The sequence below is a fragment of the Rhinoderma darwinii genome, chromosome 7 (genome assembly GCF_050947455.1).
Source record: "Rhinoderma darwinii isolate aRhiDar2 chromosome 7, aRhiDar2.hap1, whole genome shotgun sequence".
NCBI lineage: Eukaryota > Metazoa > Chordata > Amphibia > Anura > Rhinodermatidae > Rhinoderma > Rhinoderma darwinii.
In genome coordinates this window covers 17,716,253-17,735,884 of record NC_134693.1, presented here as the reverse complement: position 1 = coordinate 17,735,884, position 19,632 = coordinate 17,716,253, and the positions used below count along the sequence as shown (strand labels likewise).

Here is a 19,632-nt window from a genome sequence, read left to right as displayed (position 1 = left end):
AGCTTTTTACATGAGGTTTTTTTAATGCCACAGTTTCCCCCATTTAGGTCAATGGGAAGAAACTGCGGCAAAACCACAACAGGTAGGGAATGCTGTGCATGAAAAATAAAAAAATAAAACAAAAAAACAATTACGTCTGACTTGACCTTGTAGGACGCCCAAGAATTCCTGCGCTGTTTGATGGATATACTACATGAAGAACTCAAGGAGCAAGTATTTGAGGCAGAAGGGGATCCTCAGTCTGGTGTCTTAGAAGAGATCATGGAAGAGGAGAAAAACCAGTCCGACAACGACTTTCAGTCCTGCGAGTCCGGCTCCAGCAGCGATCACACTGAAAACGAAAGTCGAAAGTTATCCGAGGAACTTTCAGAATCCGCAATGTTAATTCAGGAGGACCAAAAGGAGCAGGAAACGGTGAAATCCCGGCAGAAAGAAAAGAAGATCTCCAACCACTTGAGCCAGAACAACTGCCTGCAAGATCTGGAGAAGAACCTCGAGAGCTTGGTGGAGGACAATGAGTATTCCTCTCAAGGAACGGTCAAGGTTCAGATCCAGAGTCGGATATCGGGTAAGTGATGGACAGTCGGTCAGTGCCGTGGTCTCTGCATTGTAACACAATATGGGGGAACTATACGTGAAATGTCTTCTTTTGTAGACTACGCTACGGAAGTGATCATGAATGACCTGTCTGCTTCTCAAACACCCTTACTTAGTGAGGGCTCAGCTCCCCATTTGTCAAGCAGCCTCCCGAAATCCGGTAGCCTTTGGACAAGCCATAAAAAAGGTATTACATGGTTTTACACCCCAACAATACTGAAATGTTACTGACCTGTTTTGATTTGGGGCTCCTCATGGCGGCTGTGACCAGTCTAGAGGAGCATGTCCTGCTTTTTACTACCTCTGGACTCCTGGTTGAATAATATTCATCATAGATGTTTATTTTTAAAGGCTATGTATACCTTTGAAATATTTTCAAAAAATTTTAATATAAAATATGTCTGTATTATTGGTGCAACTTTCTAATTACTTTGTATTAAAAAATATTTTTATTTTTTGAGATACAGCTGCTTTGTATCCTGTATACAGAGCTGCCGTATTGTTTGCTAAGACCCGAATCCGTCAGGTCCGTGGGGCCTGCCAGTGTCAGCGGGCCTCTGACACCCTGGATCCTACCTGTAAGTTATAAACTTAGATGTGATTGATAGCCGCTTGATCCTGCCTGTCAGACATACGGGACCCGCTGACCCTGAGCTTGTCAGTACCGCTGACCTGACCGAGACAGGATTCAGAGCAAGATACAGCTGCTCTATATACAGAATACAAAGCAGCTGTATCTCAAAAAACATATATATTTTTTTTAAATAAAATGTGTTTAGGAAGTTGCACCAATCACCCTGATGGACAATTTTATTTAAATAAATAAAAAAATGTCAAAGGTTTACATAGCATTTAAGTCGGTTGCGGCAGATCGTGTTGCCTATAGCAACCAATTACAGCGCATCTTTCATTTTTCTGAGCAGTGTAAGAGATGAAACCTGAGATCTGATTGGTTGCTATGGGCAACAAGACCAGTTTTTCTGTTAGAGCGTTTTGATAAATAAGGCCCAATATTTCTAAGCGCGTCCCCTCTTAGTACTGCATGCAGTTGGCCCCATATTAGTGATTTCAGACGGCCGGTTTCTAAATAAATGACTTGTCGTTCATGGTTTGTCTGTGAAGTTTTTCGCCCTCCGTGACAACACTATAAGTTAAAACGACAAAAAAGCCAATCAATCTGATCTGTGGCCTGGACTGGCCTTCTATTATGGGGTGCAGACCTGTCGTTTGGCATGAATGACTTTTCAATGACCGCACCTTATAATGACTGAAAAAAAATCTTAACACCGCAGTTCAACTTTTTCAGATATCTGCCTTTGATCGGCAGCGTTGCAATATTTTTTGTCACGAAAAAGGGTCAAAGGTCCACAGAAAATGGTGTTAAACTGCCCGTTACAAATGGCCGCCATATAATACTACATAGAGAAATGATCAGCCGAAGGAAACTGCCCCCGGAAGAATCAGCTGCTTTCTGGGGGGACCCATGACCATCACCTAATCACTGCGTCGGCTCTCATATTAAAGGCCTTCTCTGTTGTAAGACAACACCTTTAAACCAACATTAAAGCGGTTTTCCCGTCTTGAAGATCATATTTCAATAGGTCCCTTGTGTAAAGTTATAAAACTTAGCAATACCCTTATTGGTTTTGTTGTTGTTTTATATTTTATTTTACGGTTTTTGAGATATTCCTCTTTTTGGATCTGATGTCCTTTATTTTATTTGTATATTGTCTGGTTCCAATTAATACAGCCACCCCCGCGGTGTTTCAGCAGTGGCTATGCTTGCTCAGATGCACCTTAAGGCTAAATTCACACGAGCGTATCAGCGCGAGAGCGTGAAAAGCGCGAGTGAATCTGGTCCGTGTGTGTTGCGTTCTGCATCAGTGTGCTTTGCGAGTGGCATGAGTTTTTCACGCACTCGCAAAGCACATTTTTTTTTTTCAATGGAATTGATGCGCATATCACGCAAAGCGCACTGAAAACACCTCCAACCAAACCACGTTTAATGTACAAAATGAAAAATACAAAAAGCAAAATCTGGAAAGCAGATGTAATTGAATGTGGTAATGTTTTTAGGCCATGAAAAGTCACTTTTGAGGATAAGCACCACGACCTGACCCGAAAAATGCTAAATACCACTAAATCTATAAGTTTTAGCAACAAAGTCATGAGACTCAAACTTCCAGGCAACAAAATTTCCTATTAAATGAGACCAGAATCGGGTTTCTAGGGATGAATGGTTTCCATTTTAAGGAGGAAAAACAGTGATTTATTTTTTTTTTGTGCTAAAAATCGCAGATTTTCTAAACTTTAACCTCAATGAGCCACGGGTTAACGTTATGGAGTTGAGCTGAAATTTTGCCAATCAAATTTTCTAGCCAACTGACAACTTTTAGGGGGGGTCCCCCGGTAAAAATTCGAACATTGATTATTTTTTTTTTGTGACCAGCCTAATGTGCATCCGTGTGCTGTGCGTGATTTTCACGCACCCATACACTTTAATGGGTGGGTAAGTGCGTGAAAAACGCACCAATATAAGACATGCAGTGAGTTTCACGCAACGGACACGCACTGTGTGAAAACTCCTGCATGTGTGAATGGCCCCATTGAAATCAATGGGTCCGTGTGCTGTGCGTGATTTAAAGAGGCTCTGTCACCACATTATAAGTGCCCTATCTTGTACATAATGTGATCGGCGCCGTAATGTAGAGAACAGCAGTGTTTTTAATTTAGAAAAACAATCTATTTTCACCAAGTTATGAGCGTGTTTTTACTTTTGACCAAGTGGGAGTTGTGGAGAGAAATGTATGACGCTGACCAATCAGTGACCAATCAGCGTCATACACTTCTCCCCATTCATTTACTTTGCACATACCGATCCTGCCTTGTTCACTATGTGCAGCCACATACACACACATTAACGTTACTGAAGTGTCTTGACAGTAAATAGACATTCCTTCCAGCCAGGACGGGATGTGTCTTCACAATCCCGACACTTCTGTAACGTTTGTGTGGGACTTACAGCACAGCAAGCGTAATCTCACGAGATCACGCTGTAAATGACAGCACAACGTGATCTCTATGTGCTGTGCTGTAAGCCACACACAAACGTTACCGAAGTGTCGGGATTGTGAATAGACATCACGTCCTGGCTGGAGGAGATTTCTATTTACTGTCAAAACACTTCAGTAACATTAATGTGTGTGTATGACAGCACATCGTGAACCACGCAGGATCACTATGTGCTGATTACATGAATGGGGAGTATTGTATGACGCTGATTGGTCACTGATTGGTCAACGTCATACACTCCTCTGTACAACGCCCACTTGGTCAAAAAGTAAAAACACGCCCAGTTGTCTATTAAGAAAGTCATTAGCATAAAGCTAAAATAGGTCATAACTTGGTGAAAATAGATAGTTTTTCTAAATAAAAAACACTGCTGTAATCTACATTACAGCGCCGATCAGATCATGTACAATATAGGCCACTTATAATGTGGAGCCTCTTTAAACGCACAGCACACGGATGAGTTTTACGTTCGTCTGAATGAGCCCTAAGGCTCCATGCACACGACCGTGCTCGTAATTATGACCCGTAATTAAAGGCACGGACTGCCGCGGGCAGCCGTCAATATTTACGGGCAGTGCTCCCATTACAAAGTATGGGAGCACAGTCCGTAAAATCAAAAAATAGGACATGTCCAATTTTTTTCAGCAAGTTTCTACGGCACGGACACCTTCTTGGAAATATACGGGAAGGTGTCCGTCGACCATAGAAATGAATGGGTCCGTAATTACGGGCGCTTTTACGGTCGTGTGCATGGGGCCTAACCGCTTTCTATTTGTCTGGCCGTGTTCTTGGGATCATTCGTTGATCTTGTGTGCGCAAAAGCTCCCGGCCAACTCTCTCCTTTCTGCAGGTTGTGGGGAACAGAATACTGAATTGGGGACAGAGGGAGGAGGACATTGCGCTTTCACACAACACATAGTGGATGATAACAAGGGAGGGAACCAGCAAATCTCCTTTTTGAAGATTTTTTTTGGTGCCATGTTCTATTCCCAATGGTGCATATAATACTATACATAGCAGCATTGGGCGCGTGCGCGCTGATGCAACCGACGTTGTGATCTATAACAGCGCCACTTGCTGGTTATGTGGAGGAAGGGCTTTGTACCGCCCACTCAAGCAGAAAAGATAATGAACAAGGTGCGGAACCATTCAGTCCCATAGTGGGGACAAAAGGGGTAAGATAAAAGATTGGAGGGGTGTAATATATAAAACATTTTTATATAGAAAATAAGATATAGGTTCTAAAAAAAAAAGGGGAGATAGGAATACCATTTAAATGAGACTCTTTTAGGTGCTGGATTATCAGTTGGTCAAAGAGAAATATCAAAATTATCCCTTGAAAGGGCAGCGAAGCTCAAACTAAAATGTTCATGCAGAATCTGCTACTGTCACTTTGTGGACTAATCAGAGCAATTTTATAATTTGATTTTATCTGAAATGTAACACTTCAGTTCTGTGCTAAAAATAAATGCCGAAATTTTGTCGCTTATTGAACGCTGGATTAAAGAAAATTCAATGTATTCGTTGCTATTTGTGAGAATTCCTGATAAATCCTTTCTTGCTTGAATCTAAATGACTGTTGTAGCATTAAAGTGAGCAGTCCTATTTCCTGTCTTGTAGCTCCTACAATCTGCCTGCCTAGGAGGAAGAGGCAGAAGAAGTACCGCAGTGTGATATCGGATGTTTTTGATGGTACCATAGTGAGCTCGGTGCAGTGTCTGACATGTGATAGAGTAAGTTCTACTGGAGAATGAGAACAGTCAAATATGTATTACATCATACCGGAGCGATTGAGGGAACTGTCCAACCCCAGTCTTAGGCTATGAACGCCTTTTGAAAACTTTTTTTTAAAATAAAAACGTGCATCACTTGTTATCGATCACATCGAAGTTATGAGCTTACATGTGATCGGTAGAAGCTCGATCCTGTCTGCAAGAGACGTGCAGGACCCGCTGTCGCTGAACCCGTCAGTGCCGCTGACCTGACGTATTTAGGTCTCAGCGCACGATACAGCTGCTCTGTACACAGGATACAAAGCAGCTGTATCTCAAAAAGTACAACTCATTTTTAATAAAAAGTAACTAGAAAGTTGCACCAAACACACTGATAGGCATTTTTATTTATTAAAAAAAAAAACGTTTTCAAAGGTGTATGTAGCCCTTAACCCCTTAGTGACCACCAATACGCCTATTCACGGCGGTCACTAAGGGGGCTTAGGCTAGGCCGTCGCCTTTCACAGCGGCCCAGTCTAAGTCCTGCACTTCAATCGGGGCCGTTTAACCCCAGTCAATAGCGATCGCGGCATTTAACTTGTTTACAGAGGGAGGGGGATCCCTCTGTCACCCATTGGCGGCCCGCAAATGCAATCGCGGGTCTCCGATGGGTTGTCATGGCAGCCGGGGGCCTGATAAAAGCCCCCAGGTCTGCCCTGGGTATATGCCTATTAGATTGCTTGTCAGATTTACACTGACAGGCGATAATGCTTTGGTATACTAAGTATCCCAAAGCATTATAGCAGCGATCTGAATATCGCATAGTAAAGTCCCCTAGTGGGAGTAAAAAATTAAGTAATTAATGTGAAATAAAAATTATTAATAAAAATTACAGTAATAAATCAATTTTTCCCCATAAAAAGTGGTTTTATTTAGTAAAAAATAAAAGTACACATATATGGTATCGCTGCGTCCGTAATGACTCAAACAATAAAGTTAATATGTAATTTAAGCTGCTTGAACACTGTAACAAAAACAATGGCGAAATTGCTATTTTTTTCCATTGCCCCCAAAAGAGTCATAACCGTTAATCAATGAGTCCAATGTACCCCAAAACAGTACCAATCAAAACTATGTCTTGTCCCGCAAAAAACAAGCCCACATATCACTACATTGACGGAAAAATAAAAAAATTACGGCTCTTGGAAAGCGACGATGCAAAAACAACTCATTTTAGTTCAAAAGTGTTTTTTTGTGTGGTATTGTCGTAATCGTACCGACCCATAGAATAAAGGGAAGGTGTTATTTACGCCGCACAGTGAACGGCGTCAATTTAAAATGCATAGAACAATAGTGGGGTTTTTTCTATTCCCCCCCCCCCCCAAAAAAAGTTAATCAAAGTTAATAAAAAAATTATATGTACCCCAAAATAGTGCCATTAAAAAGTACTTGAGTACAACTACTCCCACAAAAGACAAGTCCTCATACAGCGATGTCGACGGAAAAATAAAAAAGTTATATCTCTTTGAATGCGATTATCTGGTTAAAGGGGTTCTACCATAATCAATATTCATTACCTATCCAGAGGACAAGTGATAAATATCTGTTCGGTGGGGACCACAGGGACCCCAACCGATCATGAGAAAGGGCTTACCTTGCCGTTCCTGGGAGGCCCATAGGTATGAAGCGGTACTGCGCATGTTCACCCAGGCTCAGCAGCTCTATAGAAATGAATGGAGCGGTGGCCAACCATGCACAGTACCGCTCCATTAATATGGGGCTCACAGGAACTGCAAGGTAAGCCTGTTCTCATCGGTGGGGGTCCCAGCGGTCAGACCCTTACAGATCAGATATATATCACCTATCCTGTGGATAGGTGATACATCTCAATTATGGAAAACCTCTTTAAGGGGGTTGTCCGCCATCCTTGTTTTCCCTCCGCCATATGTCACATGACCAGGCACATGCATTTACACTTATTTCCATCCAATGTATAGAGGATACCAGGTCACGTGACACAGCAGAGGCGGGCGATGTCATGTCACCCATCATCATGTTAAGCCGGTGGTTAGCGTGTAGTTACTGCAGAACAGGGCGCATCTACGAGATACCTTTATACAGTGCAGCCACGGGGATGTGCTACTAACATAAAAGCTGGTACATGGGCGCTTATTTTGAATGCAATATATGATTATCTATTATATATTATTTAACAAAAGCAAAAAATAAGTCCAGCCCAGCCTCCTTGTCCCTATTTTGTCCTCATTTGTATGTTAGTCCTGAGCTGAATACCGGAGTAATCTGAGACAGACTGGTTGCTAGGGCATGTGCTGCCAGACGACCGCATTGAAAAGGTTGTGGTTGTTAGGCAGTGTATCCCTAGTAACGGTCAGACATGACTCGCCTGTATAGCTCAAGCTGAATTAGGACCAGACTTCTGAGTTTGGCTTCAGTCATCCCATGCCATTCGTCGTCTTGGCCTGCAGTATTAATTTGCGTTTTCTAGAAAAAAAATTTGGTGGAGAATTTCTATGCTATTGTTTAATTTCTTCCTGATTTTGTGTTCCGTTTAGATTTCTGTAACGCTGGAAACATTTCAGGACCTCTCCCTCCCAATCCCGGGGAAGGAAGATCTGGCGAAGTTGCACTCGTCAAGCCATCAGACGTCTTTAGTTAAGGCTGGCTCCTGCGGGGATGCGTACGCACCTCAAGGATGGATCGCGTTCTTCATGGAATATTTTAAGAGGTACAGGTTGTAATCTTCGTTTTCTTGTAAGCATTCCACCGTGTATCGTCTGTTTTACTTCAATGTTTTTGCCGTGTTCTTCCCAGCTGGTTTTGGGGTCCCACTGTCACACTACAGGATTGTCTCGCAGCTTTCTTTGCCAGGGACGAACTCAAAGGTGAGTTACACAATCAATTTGCTTCTGATTTCTCATGTTTCATTCCGTACGATGATTAATAGAAAATGGGTTTTATTGGTGCTTTGCATATTCTGGACCGTTCGTTTATTTGTGACCTGGGTACAATGCCTTTTTTATTCTTGCTGTATTTCCCCTTGGAAAATGGAATCCTAAATAAGTGTAACTGAGCAGGGCTGGGTAATACTTATTCTTTGCGACTAAAAGCTGCAGAAAATCCAGTATAAGGGCTTATTTACACGAGCGTATTAAATGTCCGTGGGACGGCCGTTGAAGCAGCACTCGTCCCACGGACCTATGGAATTCAATGTGGCCGTTCACACAGCCGTTGTTTCTTTGCTTTGTGTCTGAGATAAGTGGCGCCAGGCGTGTCTGGCAGCCACTTCTATCTCTCTGTAGTAGTAAACATGCATGCTACATGTTTATGCGGAGGTAGCTGTCAAACGACTACTATCTGCAGTGTATAGCGAGAATAACGTTTTACCTACAGACTACAGCCTGGGGATGTATATATATATATATATTTCATATTCACAACGCTGTTTTCAGGTGTATTCAGAACATGACAAACCCATCAGTAATACCACTGATGCTAATAAATATGTATAGAATACTCCCGTCCTTCCTCTTGCTAACATACATTTGGCAGGTGACCGATGCAGTGGGATATGACTTCGGGCTCAGACTACACAGGGTTTGTTTGTAGTCTGTAACCATGGCGACAAAAAAAATAATTAAATGTAACATGCCCTTTAGACCCCCCTGTGTATGCGACAGTCATTATATTGGCATTATCTGCATAGGTCTATCGTATTTTCTTTGCAGCGCTGAAAAATCGGTCAGTAGTATATTTTGTGAAAACCTATCTTGTACTGATTTGTAGAAAAGGAGAAAAAACACACGGCGCCACATAGTGCAATTATCCACGGGTCATGAGAAACCAAAAAATAGGGCAAATTATGCTCACCTAGAGGGGTTATGCTGACCAGGCACAACGCTGTTAAAAGGTATGAGTCAAGCCTCCATGCAGATCACCGCTATAGGGATGCATTAAGAGGAGACACACCCAGGGTGTGTGTAAACAGATCCAAAGTATAGCTGCTGCCCAGGTCCAAAAGCCGGTGAACGGAAATTTACCGCCAGGAATGAAGTCAAAGAGAGAGGAAAAAATAGGACCAAATATGCTAGGCGCTGCTGTACTAATTTTGTTTAATGAATGAATTGAGAAAAAGGCTACGCGTTTCGACGCAGGATTGTATATTTATGGCCTCATGAAGACGCATGTCCTGCGTCGAAACGCGTAGCCTGTTTCTCAATTCATTCATTAAACAAAATTAGCACAGCAGCGCCTAGCATATTTGGTCCTATTTTTTCCTCTCTCTTTGTACTGATTTGGAGGTACATAGTCTCCTTTCCATTCCCGTGTAAAGTTAAATTGAGATTTCTGCTGATTTTCCTGTTACCGTGGAGCAGTGCATTGTGGGAGCTCAGATGAGTTACATAGTTAGAGCTCAGCTGTTACATGTCGGATAAGATAAACCGCTGTCTGTTTCCAAGGGCAACCAGCAGAATTTTGTAATCCGCTATGTGAAAATATCTTGAAGAAACTTGCGATCGGTACAAAATCAGTAAGATCAGTCACTGAACTGTAGATTTTAACTGTGAAATATAAGGATTATATTTAGTCTCTCTTAATTTTTGTGCAGGTGACAACATGTACAGCTGTGAGAAATGCAAAAAGTAAGTGTTGTGTTTTTTTCTTTAATGTACTGTGTATGAAATATTCTTCATCCAAATCTTAGTAGAATTTATTTAAAGAGGCTCTGTCACCAGATTTTGCAACCCCTATCTGCTATTGCATGTGATCGGCGCTGCAATGTAGATTACAGTAACGTTTTTATTTTTAAAAAACGAGCATTTTTGGCCAAGTTATGACCATTTTTGTATTTATGCAAATGAGGCTTGCAAAAGTCCAAGTGGGTGTGTTTAAAAGTAAAAGTCCAAGTGGGCGTGTATTATGTGCGTACATCGGGGCGTGTTTACTACTTTTACTAGCTAGGCGTTCTGTCGAGAAGTATCATCCACTTCTCTTCAGAACGCCCAGCTTCTGCCAGATCACGCTGTGACGTCACTCACAGGTCCTGCATCGTGTCAGACGAGCGAGGACGCATCGGCACCAGAGGCTACAGTTGATTCTGCAGCAGCATCAGCGTTTGCAGGTAAGTAGCTACATCGACTTACCTGCAAACGCCGATGCTGCTGCAGAATCAACTGTAGCCTCTGGTGCCGATGTGTCCTCGCTCGTCTGACACGATGCAGGACCTGTGAGTGACGTCACAGCGTGATCTGGCAGAAGCTGGGCGTTCTGAAGAGAAGTGGATGATATTTCTCGTCAGAGCGCCCAGCTAGTAAAAGTATTAAAAACGCCCAGATGTACGCACATAATACACGCCCACTTGGACTTTTGCAAGCCTCATTTGCATAACTGCAAAAATGGTCATAACTTGGCCAAAAATGCTCGTTTTTTAAAAATAAAAACGTTACTGTAATCTACATTGCAGCGCCTATCTGCTGCAATAGCAGATAGGGGCTGCAAAATCTGGTGACAGAGCCTCTTTAATAGGGTTCTCTCAGCAAGACGACCCTCTTTCATGTACTTTACTAGGGCATATGGCCGTCATAGTGGGGGGGTCGTCCCCTCAGGACCCGCTCTGTTTGCCAGATCATGGAACCGATAACAAAGAGCAGCTGTCAGAGATTTACCCGTCCATGTATTACAAGGTTGTCCGTTAACTTGAATAGCCAACTTGTAATACTACATTTCTCCTGGAGGGGGTGCTACAAGGGAAGTTTTTGCCTGGCCGCAGTTTCCTGCCATAGATGACAGCTGGTTAACAAGGTTTCTTCTTAGGCTGGCCTCCAGGCTTGCGTTGTTCTGAACCCTTGAGATGTTTACTATCATTTTGTATTAAAAAATTCCTTTAATCTGGCACTGATGGACACGGACAGTTCCTGGATTATCAAATCTTCTTACTGCCATTTCCTAATTAATTCTCTCTGCCAGATTCAGATGCCGGATTAAAGGAATTCCACTGTAATTACATTTCCAAAGCAAGTTTTTCACTTTTATTATCATGTGGAATTTTCTTTTTCCTGACACTAAAAGTTAATAGACATGAACTCAATTTCTTCATTTCCATTTCTCCAGGTTAAGAAACGGCGTCAAGTTTTGCAAAGTGCAGAAATTTCCTGAGGTCAGTCCTTCTGTCCTTCAAGATTAAAATGTATTCACTTTCCTCCCATGAATCGCAGCAGGGGATGAGCTAAGGTGTTTTTTACAAGATGTTACTACAATTCCCAGCATGCACTGTCTTCCAGTAGCTGGCAGGGCATGCTGGGACTTTTTAGGATGCCATCTTCCAAATGAAGAAGCTCGTGGTAATTATGTAGGTGGTGTAATTCCTTATATTGTGGATTATAAATATGATCTGTTTCTTGTAGATATTGAGCATTCACCTGAAGAGGTTCAGACATGAGCTGATGTTCTCCACCAAAATTGGGACCCATGTATCTTTCCCGTTGGAAGGTCTTGACCTGCAGCAGTTCCTTGCAAAGGAAAGTCCCAGTCAGATTGTTACCTATGACCTTTTGTCTGTCATCTGTCACCACGGCACAGCCAGCAGTGAGTATAGACCCTTCCCTTTAATGTCCATCTTTTGAGTAACATTTTATAGTTTATAGCCTTACTCTGCATAAAAATTTGAGCAACTTGGTCTTGTATTGATCCTGAGTTACATGTATTATACTCCGGAGTAGGGCTGGGCGATTATAACCTAAATGAAAAGCACGATTAATTGAACATGTAACCTAGATTCCGATTAATGAACGTTTTTTTTTAGGTTTTAGGTCACACCCCTTTTTGCATACCACGCCCCCTATTTGCAAGCCACGCCATTGAATTAATATCCCCTGACACTGCCTCCACACAGTGTAATGCTGGCATGGCTGCCCCCCACGCGGTATAATGCCCCCTTAGCTGCCCCCCACGCGGTATAATGCCCCCTTAGCTGCCCCCCACGCGGTATAATGCCCCCTTAGCTGCCCCCCACGCGGTATAATGCCCCCTTAGCTGCCCCCCACGCGGTATAATGCCCCCTTAGCTGCCCCCCACGCGGTATAATGCCCCCTTAGCTGCCCCCACGCGGTATAATGCCCCCTTAGCTGCCCCCCACGCGGTATAATGCCCCCTTAGCTGCCCCCACGCGGTATAATGCCCCCTTAGCTGCCCCCACGCGGTATAATGCCCCCTTAGCTGCCCCCCACGCGGTATAATGCCCCCTTAGCTGCCCCCCACGCGGTATAATGCCCCCTTAGCTGCCCCCACGCGGTATAATGCCCCCTTAGCTGCCCCCACGCGGTATAATGCCCCCTTAGCTGCCCCCCACGTGGTATAATGCCCCCTTAGCTGCCCCCCACGCGGTATGCCACCGTGGCTGCCCCCCACGCGGCAGCATGCCCCCGCGGCTGTCCTCCACACAGCCCCAATGGTGCCCAATAAAAAGAATATAATACATACCTAACCCCGTTCCAACGACGAGTAAGGGAGATTCCTCTGGTCTGATGTGGCTTGGCGCAGAAAGGCGCCATGACGTCACTGCTTCGCTCCTGTATGTGGAGAGCCGTTCACGACTCGGCACAGACAGGCGAGAGGCAGTTTCGTCATCGCGCCTGTCTGCGCCAAGCCGTGAGGGGCCGGCGTTACATAGTCAATGCTAGAGCAGGAAACTGACGGCTCCCTGATCTACTATAGGATTCAACTGTATCTGCGTACTCAGGATATAGTTGAAAACCAGAAAAAAAGCAAAATGCGCAAGATGAGGTCGGTTATTTGCGCTGAATTCCGGTTTCAGTTTTTTTTTTATTGTTTGCCCAGCCCAAGTCAGGGCTCCGTCAATTCTGCTGGTTGCTTTTGGAAACTGTCAACATGGTTGTTGACAGACACACCCCTGACAGCTCAGTGGTGCTGCTATGATGCAGCTTGGTTTCCATACTGTGTGGTTGCTTTTTGGCGCTGTTTTCTTGTGCTTCTCAGAGGAACTGTATAGAGACACTACAGTGCAGATTTTGTATATAATCTGGGGCTTCAGTTCACTCTGCGGTGCCCCATTTAATAGCAAATTATTCTGCTGGGAGTTTTTGCTTGACTAATAAACATTTTACGTTCCAGGCGGTCACTATATTGCCTATTGTCGCAACAACCTGAACAATCTCTGGTATGAATTTGATGACCAAAGCGTGACAGAAGTGTCTGAGGCCACTGTGCAGAACGCTGAGGCTTATGTGCTATTCTACAGGTAATTTGCTCTCTCTCATTATGACCTTTTTGTTTCATTAAAAATCTTTATTGCCTCTCAATTAAGAGAAGGGAACGTAACGCTTTATGATTACTGTTTCACTCGCTATGAGGATTTCCTTGTTATTTGCCTCGGCTGAGCAATTGTTAGCATTTAAATTGTCCCGACAGTATTACAGGAGGGGATTGGCAGGCCAGACATCCTTATTGTTGCTGGCATGGAAATTGGCATACCAAACTTATTACTGCCCTTGGGGAACACAGGGCACTGAGGATGAGTAGCAGGAATGAAAGCCATGACAAGCTGCAGAAGAGAGGGGGGAGGGGAGGGGGTGTTTATGAGGAATAGTTAGCTTTGTAGGATATCCCTATAATTCAGCAAAGGTCTTTGTGGTATGCGGTAGTTGTGCTGGAGAAATATTTAATGTCGTTTTTAAAGGGGTTGCATGAGATATTAGAAAAAAGTTTTTAGTCCACAAACAGCGCCTCTCTTGTCCACAGGCTTTATCTGGTATTACAGCTCTGCCCCATATTCTTGTATGGGGTAAAGCTGCAATGCCAGACATAACCTATGCATAAGAGTGGCGCTGTTTTGGAAAAGAGCTGGCATTTTATGATCTTATTAAACCCACTTTAAAGGGTTATGCCAATCTCGTAAAGTAAAGGCAAATCGCAAGCATGCCATCACTTTGATTAGTGGGGCTCCGACTTCTGGTTTAGTGCTGCAGCCCCTTGACTGTTTTTCCGTGCACAGCGGTGCTCCCAGCAACCCACTGGACAGGGAACTTCAGGACCGCCTCATTCAAGTGAATGGGGCTTTGCTGCAATTCCCCTGCACAGCCGGTGGTCCGCTGTTCAGGGAAATCTGTGAAAGGGCCAAATGCTGCGGGACAAACAATCGTAGTAATGATGGTTCGTCCCCATACTAAAAGATAATTGCTCAGTTTGAAGGGAGCAAACGAGCCAATCGACCAGCTGTGTTGGCGATTGGCGCTCGTTTTAGAAGTGGTTAACACGGGCGATATCTGCTCATGTAAAACCACCTGTAGCCATTAATGGACTGAGCTACAGGCAGGCGATAAGTCTTGGAAAAATACTTAAAATCTATTTAAAGCCAGTGAATTACATGTTCTCTATCCGTGATCTCCAACCTATGGTAATTCACCCTGTCAGGGCATGCTGGGGGTTGTAGTTTTGCAGCAGCTGGAAAGCTATAGGTTGGAGACCACTGTTCTAAATGATGTTCGAAATTCTAGCTCAGACACCCTTTTTTTTTTGCTTTGTTTTCACCCAGAAAGTCAAGTGAAGACGCTCAGAAGGAGCGGAGACGAGTGACGAGTCTGCTGAACCTGACAGAGCCCAGCCTCCTGCAGTTCTACATCTCTCGCCAGTGGCTCAATAAGTTTAAGACGTTTGCAGAACCTGGGCCCATCTCAAATAATGACTTCCTCTGTGTGCATGGCGGTACGTTCAAAGTATTATTTTCACGGATGGATTATTAATTCGTTTCCCTAATTGTCATAAATTACAAGTATGAGGGTGGGAATTAAAGGTTTGTCTCAACTGGACAACACCTTCCTAGAATAAAGCACCACTCTAACCCCGAGAGATCAGGTGATAACGACATGGAAATGCAGCATTGCGCCTATTCAAATAAATACATGGCCTTGTCGTGGCTTCTATATACTCTATTAGGGCAAATGAAATGGGGTTGTACAGACGATACAACCATTTTTAAAGGGGTTTTCTGGGATAGGCCACCATTGTGGGATCGGTGGTGGTCCGACCACCAGGACCCTCATCAACCAGCCGAAACGAGAGAACACTGTGTACGCTGAAATATTTGTTCAGGTACGGCAGCTCCGGCCCCATTCATTAAACCCTATACGCACCACGACGTACTATTGCGTTCTGGTGGCCGAGGTGATGTTTGGAGCCGGTTCACCCGATGAGCCCGCTCTGTACGACTAACGGCTTGGAACAGCGGTCGCGCTGTTCCTGGCCGTTAAACCCCTTAGATGCTACCGCAGCATCTAAGACATTAAAAGAGGGTGGCGCCCCCCTCTGACAGCTAATCCCCCCCCCCCCGCAATGCAATCGATGGGGGGGTGCCTCTGGCAGGACTTAACAAGTAAAAATGACAATATACTGCAATACCCTAGTATTGCAGTGTATTGTGCCAACGATCACTAGTAAAATGTGTAAAAAAAAAAATACGTTTAAAATTGTTTTTAGCAGTGTAAACAAGAAAAATTAAAAGTTTAAAAAACCCACCTTTTCCAATTTTTCCTATAATGTACACAAAACTGGTATCGCCACATTCGTATATGTCCGAACTATTACAATATACCATTATTTAACCCGCACAGTACGCCATAAAAATAAAAACGCCAGAATTGCTGTTTTTTTTGGTCACTTCATATCCCCCAAAAAATGTAATAAAAAGTGATCAAAAAGTCCCATGTAGCCTAATATGGTACTAATAGAAACTACAGCTCGCCCCGCAAAAAATAAGCCATCATACCGCCCAATCGCCAGAAAAATAAACACTATACATGGCGACTAAACACAAATTTTATTTTTAACAATTCGTGTCTTCCTTGTAAAAGTAATAAAACATAAAAAAAAATATATATAAATTTGGTATCGCCATAATCGTATTGACCGGTAGAATAAAGTTAACGCGCCATTTTTACCGTACGGTGAAAGACGTAAAAATTTAACTCCTCAAAAGGTTGAGGAATCAGTTTTTTCCCTATTCTAGCCCACAAAGATTTTTTTTCCAGGTTCCCAATATATTATATGGTACAATAAATGGTGCCGTGAAAAACTACAACTCGTTCCGCAAAAAAAAACAAGCCCTCATATGGCTTTATCGGACGGAAAAATAAAAAAGTTATGGCCTTTGGAAGGTGGGAAGGAAAAAAAAAGAAAATCCAGAAAATGGCTGTGACGGGAAAGGGTTAAGGATAGACCATCAATGTCCCTGAATAAATCATGTGCCTTTCTTTCTATGGACCGCACGTTTGTATGATTCCAATCAACACGTGAACCTTTGTTCTATTTCCAGGTGTTCCGCCACGTAAGGCCGGCCTGATAGAAGACCTGGTGGTGATGCTGCCGCAGAACATATGGGATTATTTATATGGCAGGTGTGTATTGTGCTCATCACCAGCGACTAAGGAAACCTCTTCCAGCAGCAACTCTCAATTATAAAAGCATTGCTGCTGTATCTGAACCGATCTCAATACCTACCCCATAATGCTGCAGTATGAAGCTTAGTATATGTAAGTGTGTGTGCATGTGTGTGTGTGTGTGTATATATATAATGTGTAGTATTTGTGTTATTCATATTTTATGTTGTAGGCTTAGGAGTACTTTAATGCTGCATCGGTGAGAGGTGGGGGGCTGACGCCTTTGTTCCGACTTGAATGAATTGTCTAGAACGGATTAAATGTGATTATGTCGTCTACCTTCTCATTGCTCTCCGGTTACACGCTGTGATGCTCAGAGAGGAGATTTTTCGGGGGATAAGGGTGTGGATTTAGCACTTTTGTACCTTAGTCGTGTTAGCTGTTTCAGAAAAAATTCTGCCTCACCCAGCTTTCCCAGATTCCTGATCAGCCTCTTCTAATGACAGCCACATTGCTTTCCCCCGAAATAGATATTGTATTTAGCAGTTTTGCTGATGGAAGAGGACTTAAAGGGGATGTCCACTCTGTGCTGATTAAGATTCTTATATATCTTCCAGCCCTTTAGAGCTCTTGTTTTTTCTTATACGGTGCTCCACATTCCCGACGTAGAGGTAAAGGATAAAATTCTGCCTGTAACCACCACTAGGGGGAGCTTAAAGAAATGCACAATGTTTTTCCATTTTCATTCTGCTAAAAAACGATCCAGTGAAGATTTATGACATTTACTTGGCACCACCATGTTGTATTTAAAGTGTATAGAAATTTGCACGTTCCCCTACTGAGATGAGTGCTGGTGGACATGCGTGCTCAGTTACTATCACCATAGCCATTACTCTGCATAGCGATCCCTTGTTCACGGCAGAGCAGCCAATAGAAACCACTTTCTGCCCTGCTTGTCAGGGAAGGAGCAGAGCCCCTGTAGTAGCATGACAGTATAGCTGACGAGACGCCTTCTTCACAGCTTGTTAGATCTGCATCCTGAAAACGGATATGAACCCTGCACATGTCTATATGTCTTTATTGTTTGATTTTATTCTAAGGGTGTGTATACTTTGGATGGCACACAGTATATAATGTCCCTTCTCTGGATCCCATGTTGCCTATCTGCAAGAAAAGTAAGATGGACAATATTATTAGCTGCTAGAGGGGGAATGAGACTGATTCTGCACACAGCCTCTCCCCCAGCAGCACAGATTAGTAGCAGCACCAAGTGGGACACAGGAAAACCACACAAAAAAGAGGTATTTTTATATGCTAGAAAAAACAACGCAAACTGCTGTAAATATACATTAAGAAATTATTCAGCACAGAATGTTGGGCCTCAAAACAACATGGTGTTAAAAAATTGACTTTGTTTCATAAAGACTGGACTAGATTGAATTGTATTGAGATTTCTATGAATCTATGAAAATTCTATGAATCCTTTTGGAATTACAAAAACTTCTTTCTACTCACACAGTAGTTATCCGTGCCTATTTAATCTAAAAATATTTCCTATTGTCTTGACACTTGTAGATTTGGAGGGGGCCCAGCTGTCAACCACCTTTATGTATGTCACACTTGTCAGACCGAACTGGAGAAGATTGAAAAAAGGCGGAAAATGGAACTGGAGACGTTCATTCGGGTATATAGAAATTTTTTTATGGCGTCGTTTTCTTCCAGTTTTCCTAATGATGATTTTGTTTTAGGTGAAAAAAAACCAGGAAGTTCAGATGAGTGCGTGAATGGCTTTATTTGGAGAATGGGAAGAATGAACCAAACTAAGTTAGCTGACAAATAATGTGCGTTTTGAGGTTAAAGGGGTTAAAACATTATGCACATTGGTTTCCCTGTACAGAGTAATACATTTTCAGCTTCTGAATGTAAGCAACAATGTTTCAATTCACTGACAGCAAGCAGTAATCGCGATCACTACCAAGAATTGAAACACATTAGAAAGCCGTGTTATTTTTTTATTATTCAATAATGAAGCTTTATTCACATAAATTTGGAAATCTCTTTTAAGATTGATGCCTTTACACTTTGATATCCCCTTAAGTGTAGTTTGTAAATCCAGTGTTTTTTTTAAGCAATCTGGGTTTTTGAAGAATTTTCCTAGATCTGTGTCTAAACCAGTATCACAGTCCAGTTTTTGAATGCTGTGGGTTTTCTCTATGGAAGTCAGAGGGGGGAAAACGGTCAACGCATAGGACACGTCTAGAACACCTTGCCGTTTTCACCCACATTGTAGTGGTATATGTGAAAGTACTATAAAAGGCCACGTTCAGACACGGAGTATTTGATGCAGGTTTTCTGTGTGGATTCCACGGCGAAAATCCATATTAAATAACTGTACAACATATGTGAATGGGACGGTTAAGACCAAAATCCACATGAAATTCGGGGAATGCTGCATATTTTGAAATCTGGAGCGTGCATTTTGTTGTTGCTGCGTAATAACTGCTGCGTCTGAACCTTGCCTAAAACTGGCCGTTCACTAAAAATTGTAGTCGGGCCAAAAATGATAATTTAGACCATTTTCTGCTGACTGTCGGAGCCTTTTTGTGACACGAACAAGCTTGAGAGATGTTGACCGCAGGCGGAAATCTATGGAAAAGTTGATCTGCCATGTTGGATTTTTCTCGGTCGTTGTTTATGCTAAACAACTGATCTGCATCCCATTAATAGAAGCCAAGACCACAGGTCAAGACAGAGGTCAATATATTGGTCTAACTTATAGCGTTGTCGTCCAGAACGATGACCTTCACAGACCAACCGTGAACGACAAGTCCTACAGAAAACGG

The 19,632-nt window shown here is 43.0% G+C and overlaps 1 protein-coding gene across 1 annotated transcript in view; it reads left to right on the top strand.

Annotated features, from left to right (window-relative positions):
* The window catches only part of USP33 (ubiquitin specific peptidase 33), a 44,316-nt gene that overhangs the window by 21,876 nt on the left and 2,808 nt on the right, over positions 1 to 19,632 (top strand). Inside the window, exons 10-21 of the mRNA XM_075832871.1 lie at positions 154 to 568; positions 656 to 784; positions 5,290 to 5,402; positions 7,955 to 8,127; positions 8,214 to 8,284; positions 10,009 to 10,042; positions 11,511 to 11,556; positions 11,804 to 11,984; positions 13,530 to 13,656; positions 14,950 to 15,119; positions 16,726 to 16,807; positions 18,365 to 18,473. Of these exons, the coding sequence (XP_075688986.1) occupies positions 154 to 568; positions 656 to 784; positions 5,290 to 5,402; positions 7,955 to 8,127; positions 8,214 to 8,284; positions 10,009 to 10,042; positions 11,511 to 11,556; positions 11,804 to 11,984; positions 13,530 to 13,656; positions 14,950 to 15,119; positions 16,726 to 16,807; positions 18,365 to 18,473 (1,650 nt within the window). The remainder of the gene's footprint in view (positions 1 to 153; positions 569 to 655; positions 785 to 5,289; positions 5,403 to 7,954; positions 8,128 to 8,213; positions 8,285 to 10,008; positions 10,043 to 11,510; positions 11,557 to 11,803; positions 11,985 to 13,529; positions 13,657 to 14,949; positions 15,120 to 16,725; positions 16,808 to 18,364; positions 18,474 to 19,632) is intronic.